Genomic DNA, 13,073 nt, shown 5'->3' with positions numbered 1-13,073 from the left:
TGGAGATGTCTCTGGCTTTTGTGAGGTGTCAGGATCAGGGAAGGGAATGTACAGTCTATTAAGTCTGGCTTTCTTTTTAAATTGGGTGTGATTTCTTTTATTTATCATCCCCTAATGAACAGTCGAGCACTTTATAAAGAACAAACTCTTTCTTCCACATTTTCTAATAGAAAAAAGAGAACTTCCATTTGCGTTCTCGTGAATATTTAATAGCTTTCTGTCTTCATTTGATTTTGTTTTCATCTTTCTAATACTGATTTTCTCACCTAGAAGTGTACAGCCTGGAGTGTGTCCATTTCTTTATGAAGGTTAACCTTATTCTCTTCAGTTTATTGCTCAACACAGTCCATTATTTCAGTATGGGTTGTTTGTTGTTGTTTGTTTGTTTGTTTTTGCAAAGTCCCTCCTTAGGTGCTATCACATTAGTGCTTCCACAAATTAATCTGATGGATAGAAAGAAAGTGTATGAAATAATACCTTCTCTCTAAACCTTCCTGTGTGTCTCTCACAAGCACAGATTTGAAGGCAGCCACATTACAGCTCTTGGGTGGAATTCTCACCTGATAACCGTTTATGCATCCTCTTGTTTGTCCGATATATAGCATGTTCATGATACAAAAATGGCTCAGGCACATCCCAGCTCTGGGGAGAATTTCCAGGGTCCAGGAGGCAGGGGTACGGGCTGAAGGACTTAGAGAGAGATACTTAGAATGTCCATCCTGTGGTTATTGTGTCTAGTCCTTAGTTTTGCCAATCCTGATTCATCCTGAGCTGACCCTCAGGTGACTTTTACTTCTCTGTTCAATAATTTAAAAGCTTAAACATCGCCTAGAATGTTAAGGAGGGAAAAAATACCAGTAATTCAGTATTTTAAACATGGAGTAAGGTGAAAAACTGCTTTGACTTGGGCAGAAGTAGAGAATAGCACAGCGCCCTCTGACACCTGAACTTTGAAGAACACGCTCACCATTGTGTTCTGTATGGTAAGGACACCTTTCAGGCTAGAAGGTTATACATAGGACCTGCTGGGAAGCTTGGGAAAGTTTTACTTCGGTGATTTGCTTCTGTAACTCCCCAGTGATCCACAGGAGGGCGACAGAGAGCATAGAATGGATCCATTCCTGATCAAGGTGCCAACAGTGAGGAGGGTGTGCAGGGCTCCCCCAAGGTCTCTGAGAGTGATGTGCCTCGCTGACAGTGGAGCACCTCAGAAAGGCATGCAGTAGAATCATGAGCTTAATTATTTATGATGCTGGACGGTTTCTTGGAACTTTCAGCCAGAACAGGCACGCCCAGCTCATGAATCATAGCTCAAGTCATCATTAATTTCTACCACGCTGTGGACTTGTGCCCTAATCACTGGTATCTCTCACCAGCTCTCCCCTGCCCCTGTGCGTCCCTGGCACAGGGTTTATCTCTGAGGAGATGGTGCCTCTCTAGAAGCAGATAAATTTGCTTCTGGGTGTGAACTTAGTCCCTTGAAGTTAAGTTTCCAAGTCCATGGATCGATAGCAGACATTCACATACATCCTATTCTTGCTCACTGAAAAGCAAAGTCCAAAAGTGATTCTGAAATTGCCAGTTAAAAAAAATCTGCCTAAATTTCATTTTACTATGTAAGAATCTTGTTCATTTCTACAAATTGTCCCCTTTACCTATTCAACCCTAGTGTTACTTTTTCCAGCTTGCATTTCCTGCCTTACTTAGCTCACCTCAGTGTCCCCTGACATATAGTATGCTCAATCTCAGCTTTAGTTTTTCACTGATTCCTACCTCCTTGAACTGTCCTTTCCCAATAATTATTTTTTTCCTAACTCTTTAAGGCCCAGCTCTGGTTCGCTCATTCCAACAGACCTTCCAGGAATGATTTTTATCGGGGTCTTTCTCTTCACTGGTGCCTGTTGGTCTTCGGTGTGATTTGACATATAAACTGTGCAAAAATGCCTTCATGGTGTAACTGCCATACACTGCCTGAGTTGTGTGTTGGTGGCAAGGATTCCTTTGAACCCCATTGTGCTTTATAAAGAGCTAGATGTACTCTGTGACTGGCTGATCCCTATGTAGCTGATTGAACCTATTTTTGTTGTTGTTCTAGTATTTCAGAAAATGTAAGTTTCCTTTGCTTTGGATTGTCCTTTTATCCATGGGTTCATCTCTTCTGTTTGTCAGGTCAAAAAAATTCCAGTCGTTTATTGAGAGCTGCTTGGTAAAGAACCACAGCCAGCGACCAGCAACGGAACAACTGATGAAGCATCCATTTATACGAGACCAGCCTAATGAGCGACAGGTCCGCATTCAGCTCAAGGACCATATCGACAGAACAAAGAAGAAGCGAGGAGAGAAAGGTGAGGTGCACATTTTTATTGCAGCGAGGGAAACAAAAGACCAAGTGTCATGGGCTCTTGATGTGTTTGGAGGGACCGAGGGGATTTCAGATAGCCTGCATTGTTCTTTAGTGTGAGGACTGCCTCAGAGATCACAGCCTGTGGGCATCACCAGGGGCAGGCTGCTGAAATGGAATCTTTCATGAAAGAATAGAACTGCAAGAAATATTACCTTTTCCAGGCAGTGAACAACAAGTCGTGTTGAGTGATTCTATGAAGGGGTTTAATATGACAAGTCATTTTCTTAATTCAAATGAATATTCATGTTTCAAAGGCAAAATCTACAGAAGACAGGCAACCTTAAACACACACACACACACACACACACACACATCTGACATTTTTTCAGTACTGGCACTCTTCACCATTTAAGTTTTTGTGCTCTGAGGCTCATTTTTAATTTAGGTATTTAGAAGTCAGAAGAACTTTTATTATAGTCACAGGAATTTTAAAGAGGTTGCCAGGCTACTGTATAGAACATTGCATTTTCCCCTTTGTTTTATAGATTCAAAAACTCTTTTTTCTTATGGCTCTACCTGTGGTCCCACCCTGTCTTCACTGCATCACTGGAAAAGGCATGAGTCCAACTTGGGGTCCTGGGACTGCCTGCAAGTTGTTTGAATAGAGACTCAGAATTCCTTAACTAGCATCCTGACCAAGGTGAACTCACCTGGTCTGGGGGGTTTTATGACTTAGTTGTGTAGGGCAGTAGGGAAGGTTGAGGATGGGAAGGAAAGGGGGAGAATGCAGAGAACAGATGGGTGAGAGCTCCCTGGTAGTAGCAGGAAGGGGCAGCTGGTGGGGCTGGCAGTGAGGTGGAAGTTACGGTCTGATGAAGCGAGCGCTGAGCGTGGGTGGGTGGAGTAGAGGGGAAGGCAAGAGGCCGATGGTGGGGGGTCCATGGTGATGTGCTTGTCTCCACTTCGGTCCTCTCCACCTTTCTCCTCTGCTCTTCATGATCCAGTGGTGGGCAGCAAAGAACAGAGGGTGCCCTCCTTTTGTAGTAAGTCCCCTACTTACAAACGAGTTCTGTTCTGAGAGCCTCTTCCTCAGTCTGATTTGTTTATAAGTCCAACAATGTTAGCCTGGGTACCCAACTACCACAATCCGGTATGTAGTACTGTACTGTAATAGGTTCATAGTAGCTTTCCACACAAATAATATGTACATTAAAAAAGCAAACACAAGAAAGAAAGAAAACATTTTTAGTCTGACAGTACAGTACCTTGAAAAGTACAGTAGTATAGTACAACAGTCGGCATACTGGAGCTGGCATGCACGTTCGCATCTTTGAAAGTTCACAACTGTATTTGAATTTCTCTTCTTTGTCTCCTTAGCTAATATCTGTCACATGGCAAAGTATGAGCAGGGTCCTAGGGGTGGGCAGTGAGCAATGTAAGAGTCAGGACTGGGCAGAGGGAAGATCAGCAAAGGCTAAGGGAGGAGGAGAAATCCTCAGTGAACATTTCAAGGAAACAGTTCCTTCTCTGCAGCCAGCCTCCGGGACTCAGGAGAACGTGTGATCAGGTTAGACTCAGAGCAGGAGGTTTTGAGGCTAAGCCAAAAAGGAGCCCTATCTCCAGCTCTTAGTGGGTGGAGAGGGATGATGTGCCAATGAGAACCCAAGGAACTAGGAGGGCAGTGCAAGATGCACAAACTAGGCATAGACAGAAATAGATGAGTCGAGGTTAAAAAGTGCCAGGACTGATTTTTCAACTGCTACTTATTAATAGTGGTCTTGGGCCACTCCATGAACTCAGAATTTTAAAGGGAATAGTTCAGAGCAGTGTGTCAGACATGTAGCCCATTAAAGGCCAGCTTTTCTAAAAAGAAAATTTATTCTCCTATACATATGTAGATTAGGTTAAGTACTTAGACTGTTGTTTTCACACTCAAATTCTGAGTTCAAATTCTACTTCTACCGCTTAGTTATGTGAACTCCACCCCTGTTTTCTCATCTTTAAAATAAGAATGGGGGTATAATAATAATTACTGTTGTCTGGCATTTTTGCAAAGATTAAATGAGATAATGCATGTAAAATGCTTACTACAACTTCTGGCACATAGATGTACTCAATAAATATAAGCTATGCGAAGAGCTGATTCATTGGAAAAGACCCTAATGCTGGGAAAGATTGAGGGCAGGAGGAGAAGGGGGCGGCAGAGAATAGGATGGTTGAATAGCATCATTGACTCAATGGACATGAGTTGGAGCAAACTCCGTGAGATAGTAAAGTTACAGGGAAGCCTGGCATGCTGCAGTCTGTGGGATCGCAGAATTGGACACAGTTATGCGACTGAACAACGAACACTTATTTAGAAAATTATTTATTGACATAACTTTACAGTAGTATTTAGGGTTACTTTCTGAGATCTTGTGACTTCTTTGCCTCTGAACTCTAAGAGTGGATAAAGCATGTTCCTTGGGTTGTTTGCTCATTTTGGGAGCACAAACTCTGGACTGGAACTCAGAACTTACCATCCTGTGAAAGCAGACTATTTTTAATGTGTTCTTTCTCTGTGGAATAGAAGAGTAAGATTCTTGGTAGTAGGCATATTCAAGAATTGCATGGTAAGTTAAGGAACTTAATTCTATTTAGGCTTAAGAGATACCTTTTTCTGTCTGCTCCCTAAGAAAGGTTATTGCCCAAATGAGACTTCCTTCCAGTTGCTTGATTTAATAAATCACTTAATTTGCTCCTTCTAGTATTTTTTCGTTCTCTTAGTAGCTTTAAGACCAGTTTTGGGGAGAATCAAAAATTTTAATATGCATTGTTTAAGATTTGTTAACCTGATACTTGGGCTTCCCTGGTGGCTCAGGGGTAAAGAATCCTCCTGCATTGCAGGAGCTGCAAGAGATGCAGGTTCTATCCCTGGGTTGGGAAGATCCCCTAGAGGAGGGTGCAGCAACACACTCCAGTATTCTTGCCTGGAGAATCCCGTGGACAGAGGAGCCTGGCAGGCTATATATAGCTCATAGGGTTGCAGAGTGGGACATGACTGAAGTGACTTAGCATGCATGCACAACCTAATACTATTTTTTTCTTAAGACATGTTGAGACATGCTAATTTAAGACAGCAGTGCAAAAGCAACCATGCTGAATTCTGATGAAGTATTACAGATGAGGAATCTGACAAACAAAACTTTCACCCTATTGAGGACAAATAATTAGATTAATTGTGTGCCTCTGTTTCTTGCTTTAATTTACTTTAATAGATAAAATTTCTGCAGTTTAGTTTGAATTCTCTGTTGCTTTGTTTCAGGAAAATTTGGAATATTAAACTTTCAATGTGGAACTTTGAAACACTTTATGAAGGGTCTTTACATTTTGGTGGAATAATATTTTTTAAAAAGTGGCCTGAAAGCTTCATACATATCTAAACATGTAAAGCTAATTTTTATTTGATTTTAAAAAATACACTTGAAGTCATCATGCTGTGACTTCCTTTCATCATCCCTTATGGAGTAGGATGGAAAGCAAAGTGTGTTTGTGATCAAAATACATAGTTCTTAATCATGTGACTGCTGCCTCGGTGGTAACATAAGCAAATTGCAGTTTCAGTTGCTTTTCAGGGACACAGATGTCTTCAAAGTTGTAATTACTAACCCACAGCTATCAATGGATGATAGCCCTGTGACCACCTCCCTTGCTTAAAATGAAAAGCTCCTCCAAAAGGCTCCCCATTGCCCACAGAAAAGCCTCAGCATGTTAAAGATCAGCAAGTCACATCAGACCTGCTGGCCTTTCTCACTCCATCTGCTTTCTCACACCAAACATTCAGAAACCAGTGTTTCCTGATCATTCATGCACTATAGTACTGTCAGCCTAACTCAGGTAGTTATGTTGCTTAGAATGCTCCTTTTGCAGCCACTTTCAGCTTCCATCTGCCCGTAAAGGGGCTACTGACCTTCCAAGGTCCAGCTTATTTCCTCCCCAAAGACCTCGCTGTTCCTTCCCCATTTTGACCCATGGACAGAGCTGCTTTTTCCTCTGATACCTCATTGCTCTTTTTATGTATTTCTATTTAGTATATAACATGGTGAAAAGAATGCTAATTATAAAGTTGGGAAAATTCTGGGTTGAATTCTAAATCCAAATCTCAGATTTATTAGTCATATAACTTAGCCACTTATAATTTCAGTACCTTTGCTTGCAAAATGGGTATCATGTTAAAGGATTGTTATAGGAAGTAGATGAGAGAACATAAGCAATCTAGCATAGTGACCAGCATGAGTGATACGCAATAAAAATTAGTTATTTTTCTTCATAATCATGGTGACTCTGATTATATATTTGTCCATCTTGACCGTCAGATTGTAATCTCCTCCAAAGCAGAGACTCAGTCTTATTCATTATTGCATGTTAACTCGCTTAACATGTTTGTGAATTAAATGAATGTCCCCAGTGGGTCAATAAAAACACATTTAACCATATGTTTTTAGTCACACATGTGTCAAAAGTTTCTTTCTGTTCTTGAGATATCGAAAGGCAATAGGTGAGTGCAGGTAAGTTATAATAAAATTCCTACTTAAAAAAAAAATGACTACTACTGTCAGTAATTTAACAGTGGCCTGGATTGGGTTAGGTGCTTCTATAATGGAAGCTGACAGGAACTGAGAAGTTCGGTTTCAGCTCCTTGTCTTCACTTGCATGTGAAGGCTGGGCATTAAGGAGAGAGCCTAGAGTCAGCTGGGGCAGTCGCAGATGTTAATTCCATGTGCTTGAGTCCAGCTGGTGGGTACTGTTGGATCACAGGTCAGGAGCCCTGGAGCCTGCCCCAGGTCAACATTTAGGACAGCCCTTTGGGCCTTGGTTTACTTGTACAGAAAATGAAGGGTGGGCTTTACTGAGCTGCAGTGCCTTTTGTCCACTCACCTTCCGTGGGTCTCTCTTTAGATGAGACGGAGTATGAGTACAGCGGGAGTGAGGAAGAAGAAGAGGAGAATGACTCTGGAGAGCCCAGGTAGGCAAACAAGACCCATCCTCTCATTTCACACTGTGAATTGTGCTTGTGTGAGATTCGCATCCTTTTGATTTATAGGTTCATTTTTAAGAATCCAGCAGGGTGGTCTTATCTAATTTATTACCCATGCACGTACTCATTAATTTGGGAAATTTTCCTTAGGCACGCTGTACGAGGACATGGAAATCAGCATGTTCTTTATCTTGTCTTCCAAGATTTATTTCCTTATTTCCTCGTATATATAACATTGTAGAATGGGGAGGAGGCAATTATCTGGGTAATAGTCTAACAGTACTGCAAACTGCAGCTCTCTGGAGACCTAAGTGGTATTTTTTAGACTTGAGATATTCAGTCTATTACTTCATACCTTTGAGACATTTAGGCGGCCACTGTCTTTGTCACATGCCATGGTATTTTCACCACAGCCTAATCCAAGAGGAAACAGCTTCCAGGAAGTCAAATTACATTCTCAAGGTGAACCCTGAACAGAACTCCCACGCCCATTCCTGCTCTCATATGTTAGCTCCCAGAATCCAGTGCTACTTTATCACCATCATCCCTACCTTTTAAATTTCACTTGACTTTGATTCTTTTTCCTAGTCTGTGTTTATAAATAATTGATGCCAGTGTGCTCACACCACCAGGATTTTTCTTTTTGTAAGAGAATTCAGCTGATGGCCATTTGGTGAATCAAAGAGCATGGCCATGCACACCAGGGCAGATGCACTGTTCATGTGAAGTGAGATCTGTTGGGGAAATGGACAAAGCAGAAGGGTCCCTGGGGTATACAGAGGTCTCCACCCTCTAGCCATCCAAGGTTGGAGCCCAGTACTCAACAAGGAGCAGATTCTGTGTGACTGAGGCAGATCTTCCAAACCAGCAAAGGGTCCAACTCAGCCCCTGCTGCTGGAGTGAGCTGGTGCATCCTTTTCCGAGCCAACTTGGACCTAACCAAGCTGGATTATTGCTAAAACTACTGGAAGAGGACAGGACTGAACTTGCAAGGCCATCAGTTTTACTCTTCTCACCTGCTATGGGAATCTTCAGGGTCAAAGACTGAAGGAGAATTCTTTCCTTCCATCTGGATACTTAACATGTTGGCCCCGCCCAGTTTAGCTGCATAAAGATGACGACTGCCAAGTAGTGGTACGGAAAATGAACATTCTTACAAAGCAAAGGACCAAATGCCCTGCTCTTGGAGAAGTTGTACACTGTTTTTCCAAAACTTGCTCAGACAGACACATCAGCCCTTCTGATCACTCTCCATGGAGCTGAGACCCTTGTCTTAACTAATACTTGCTATATCGCATGTTAGGAGTCACTTAGTGGGTGACCTAGCTGTCCCTTAACACTTCTATAATTAAACATGTCTATATATGACATTGAAGATTATCTTTCAAGTCCTGTTTTATGGGCACATCTAATTACTTTTCATGAAATCCTGAGAAGTAAAAAGGGACAGTGTTTATTTCATTATGGAAATGAGGTAACAACCCAATGCTGGCAACCAGGTCACACATGGAGTTAATGATTGAGTCAGTAATACAGCTCAGATCATCTGACATTGATTCAACATCAGGTAATATTAATAGATCGTCCTCATGTGCACAAGAGGCTGGGTTCCCTAAGCCCTTCTGTCTTTGCACAGAGCATATGGCCATCATTTTGGGTTGGTTTAGAGTCCTACACAAAGGCTGTAGTTTTAAAGGAGACTTATTAGTAGGTGTCCAAGCACTATCTATGAACCAAGCCTTTTATGTCACTTTATGGCAGTATCTTGGGCTTCCCAGGTGGCACTGGTGGTAAAGAACCTGCCTGCCAATGCAGGAGACATAAGAGACGCAGGTTCGATCCCTGGGTTAGGAAGATTCCCTGGAGGAGGGCACAGCAGCCCACTCTAGTATTCTTGCTTGGAGAATCTCTCGGGCAGAGGAGCCTGGCGGGCTACAGTTCATGGGATTGCAAAGAGTGGGACACGACTAAAGTGACTTAGCATGCACGCACACATGACGGTATCTCCCAGAGCATGCTGCCCGCTCTCAAAGACAGAATGATCCCCTTGTCAACCACAAAACTCGCTCTTCCCCTGTCACTCCCCATCCCAGTTTGCTCACCACCACAGCCCAGATGCCAAGAAAAAAACTGCAAGTCATCCCTCACTCCACACATTGGATCCATCAACAGGTTTTACTAACTCTGTCCCCGAAGGCTTCTTGCAGCCTCTGACCCCACCACTACCACCTGATTAGTCTCCACCTTAGAGTCACTGCAGTAGCAGCCCAATGGGTGGCCTTGCCTGCCCTCACATACCCTGCAGAATAGCATCTACTGAGCAGCCAAGTGAATCTGATCCTGTTACTTTTCCTGCTGATAAATGTTCCACACGTGGTGTCCACAGCCTCCTGCTTTACCCTATCTCCCCGTCTCTGCCCTCCTCTTGTACCCCTCTTGCTTTCATTCACTGTGCTCTGGGAAGACAGCTTGGGGTTCAGTCCCCCACAAAGGCCACCCTTGTTGCCATGACAGGCCTCTAAACTTGCTTTTCCTTCTGCCCGAAAGAGTCTTCCCCTTCCTCTTCGTGTTCAACATTTAGGGCTTAGCTCAACCATCACCTTCTAGGAGAGGTCTTCCCTGATCTAAAAGAGAGCCCTCATCCTCTCCCCAGCTCCCTGCCCCTGTCCCTCTTAAAACTTACACTTTTTTGTCTTCTGTAGAGCCTATTAACATCTGGAATGATGTTGTTTGTAGAATTTGTCTGGTTATTTGTCTCCCTTCCCCACAAGAAAATAACTAGAGAGAATATGTTTAGTTACTGCTGTATCCACTAGAGCCTATTACAGTGCCTGCCACATAGTAGACATTCAGTGATTATTTAATGGATTTATCTCAAGAGGAAGCTGCCAGAAATATTAAAAAGACTAGGTCTGTTTGAACAAGTAGGAACATTCCCCTCCTGGCTGGGCTGCTATGCAGAACCAAGGGGTCTGTAGCTTGTGTTCTAGGAGGTGAAGTGGTTGAGGATGTGTCCATCTATATAGAGCAGATTTCCTCGCTGCTTCTGATTATTCATTTTTATTTTTTGGCCTAGTTCTTGGTTAGTTCCTTCTTAAAAGTGAAAATAAACCAGTCTGGGGCTCAGGGCTTACAGTACTCAAAAAAGCTTTTAGAAATAGAGGGTGAGGAAGGAGCTCTGTGGACCATCCTGGAGAGAAGTGATGAATTGAGGAATGGGACAGCTCTATGTCGATGGAGACAGCCTGTGCCTGCAGTAATCACACTGAAGGGGAGGCTGAACTTGAGTTAGTTCCCTGGACTCTTTCTTTGCCAAGGTGAGCGGTGGAAATGATGGAGGCTCAGAGAGCCCGTGCTTGGCTCTCCTTCTCCACGGGGACCCCGGGGTAGCAATGACCCCACCCAGAGTGGGCCCTGATCGGTCTCTCTCTCCTGCCCGCAGCTCCATTCTCAACCTGCCCGGGGAGTCAACGCTGCGGCGGGACTTCCTGAGGCTCCAGCTGGCCAACAAGGAGCGGTCTGAGGCCCTGCGGCGGCAGCAGCTGGAGCAGCAGCAGCGGGAGAACGAGGAGCATAAGCGGCAGCTGCTGGCCGAGCGCCAGAAGCGCATCGAGGAGCAGAAGGAGCAGCGGCGGCGGCTGGAGGAGGTGAGGACGTGCCCTGGAGTCCCTTCCTGGGTGTCCACCGTGGCCCTCGGTCACCCTCCTGAGGCTGCAGCCTGCTTGGAGCACTCACACCTGAACTACGAAGGAGGAGGTGGCCAAGGGCACTTTACCAGTGGGGATGGTGTGGCCTTGGTGTGGTCACATCAGAAAGACAGGTGAAGGGTTCAGCCCCTTCCAGTCTACGCAGGTATCACCTTCTTAGTGAGACTTCCTTGACTCCCTCACTTAAAATCTCAGCCCCTCCCTCTATCATGTCCTGTCGCCCTTCCCTGTTGAGTTTTTTCTTATGTATCATTAATCACCTTCACACCTGTGTACTTTATGTGTCATATGTCTGTCTCTCCCACTAGAAAGTAAGCTCTTTGTGGACAGGATGTTTTATCCCTATTGTATCTCTCTTTTTTTTCCCCCTTTTATCACTATGTATCTCAGTATTATGTATCTAGATGTGAATGTGCTTAGTCACTCAGTTGTATCTGATTCTTTGCGACCTCATGGACTGTAGCCCGCCAGGCTCCTCTGTCCATGGGATTCTCCAGGCCAGAATACTGGAGTGGGTTGCTATTCCCTTCTCCAGTGGATCTTCCCAACCCAAGGATCAAATCCAGGTCTCCTGCATTGCAGGCGGATTCCTTACCATCTGAGCCACCAGGAAAGCCCCATGTATCTAGATATCAGTGTCTAAAACAGTACCCATTACATACTAGACGCCTCCTAAATATTTGTGGAATGAAGGAGCTAATATATGAGTGAATGAGTCAGTGATCAAGAGGTAGAATATAGGCGTTAATTAGAACACAGTGAACCAGGCAGAGACCTGGCAGAGAAGTGAAATGTCAAGTATGGAAAAGCAGGGCCTGCCTGCTGCTACTGTTCTGTTACTGTTCTGAATGCTGGAGAAGGCATTTCACAAGTCCTTCCACACACACCTTGATATAGGTGTTCAACGCAAAGCAAGCCTTGCCCACCCTATGGCTCTCTCTTTCTAGAGAAGCCTGTCCTGTAGCTAGTGGACATGACTTGCCTTCGCCAGCAGGTGTGCTTCATCTGTGAGGGAACCTGTACCACCAGCCAGGCTTTTCTGCACGGCTTATCCTGGGCCAGACTCTCACGTGTGGTCTTACAGATGTTTGTTTATTAAAGCCTCCTTCCTGTGCCAGGTAAATCAAAGTCTCTAGACAATTAGGAAGCTGAGCAACCATAGCTGTTGGGGACGTTGGATGGCAGATGAAAGGTTCACCGTGCACGGTAATGGGGGAGTGATTTTACGATTCTCCCAAACACCATCTTGCTCCTCATTAACAGTTTACTGCAATTCACTTTCTCCGTCAAGTGGCCACTGCAGTCAGAGGGTGGTGAATCGCAGACTCCGGGAGCAGATTGCTTTTTAAATGGTACATCCAGGTCTGGCCTTCCTGGCTTAAATCAGTGAGGGCCTCCATTCCCATTTGCAATAAATCCCATCAACCTCACTATGTCCCTGGAGTGTTAATATGCAGACCAGCAACACCCAACAGTTACAATGATTGAATGACTTCTTTGTGCCAAACACTGGGGGAAATGCTTTGCTTAACCCAGGATCTCATCACCTGCTATCCTCTCTTTATATGTATCTTGATCTCTTGTGCAAGGAGCACGTATCTCCATTTAATGAAGGAAAAACTGAGGTTCAAGGAGGAGAAGTCATTGGTCCCATGTCACAGAGCCAGGAAGTACAAAGTCAGGATTCACACCCAGGTCTCCCCGCTTTCCATTAGCCACGCAGGCCCTGAGGCAGTAGGTATAGCTATGTAATCAGAGCCTTGAACTGTGATCTGCACAACTGAACCTGGTAAGCATCTGCACACAGCAGCAGGCAAATGAAGCTCTTTCCAATCTAAGTAAGTCTAGGATGTTGTCGGCATGACGCACACTCAGCCCATGAGAGGTTTGAAGGTCACCTACTGTTCTCTGTTCTCAGAACTACACTGCTGTAGACAGAGGTGCTATCATGCTAGAGGCGGATGCCTTCAAAGGAGACAGCTAGGGCAGGGCGAAGGGAGGTGTG

The 13,073-nt window shown here is 44.3% G+C and overlaps 1 protein-coding gene across 13 annotated transcripts in view; it reads left to right on the top strand.

Annotated features, from left to right (window-relative positions):
* The window catches only part of TNIK (TRAF2 and NCK interacting kinase), a 405,472-nt gene that overhangs the window by 294,302 nt on the left and 98,097 nt on the right, over positions 1-13,073 (top strand). For all 13 annotated transcript variants that reach the window (XM_086394188.1, XM_086394149.1, XM_086394139.1 and 10 more), the window contains 3 exons: positions 2,170-2,345; positions 7,283-7,349; positions 10,804-11,008. In XM_086394188.1, coding sequence (XP_086250314.1) covers positions 2,170-2,345; positions 7,283-7,349; positions 10,804-11,008 — 448 coding nt within the window. The remainder of the gene's footprint in view (positions 1-2,169; positions 2,346-7,282; positions 7,350-10,803; positions 11,009-13,073) is intronic.

This window comes from Bos grunniens, chromosome 1, assembly GCF_055505025.1.
Source record: "Bos grunniens cultivar Pamir isolate PY7600 chromosome 1, Bosgru_T2T1.0, whole genome shotgun sequence".
Lineage (NCBI taxonomy): Eukaryota > Metazoa > Chordata > Mammalia > Artiodactyla > Bovidae > Bos > Bos grunniens.
Note: the sequence above shows the minus strand (reverse complement) of the source record. Positions and strands in the feature narration are given on the sequence as shown.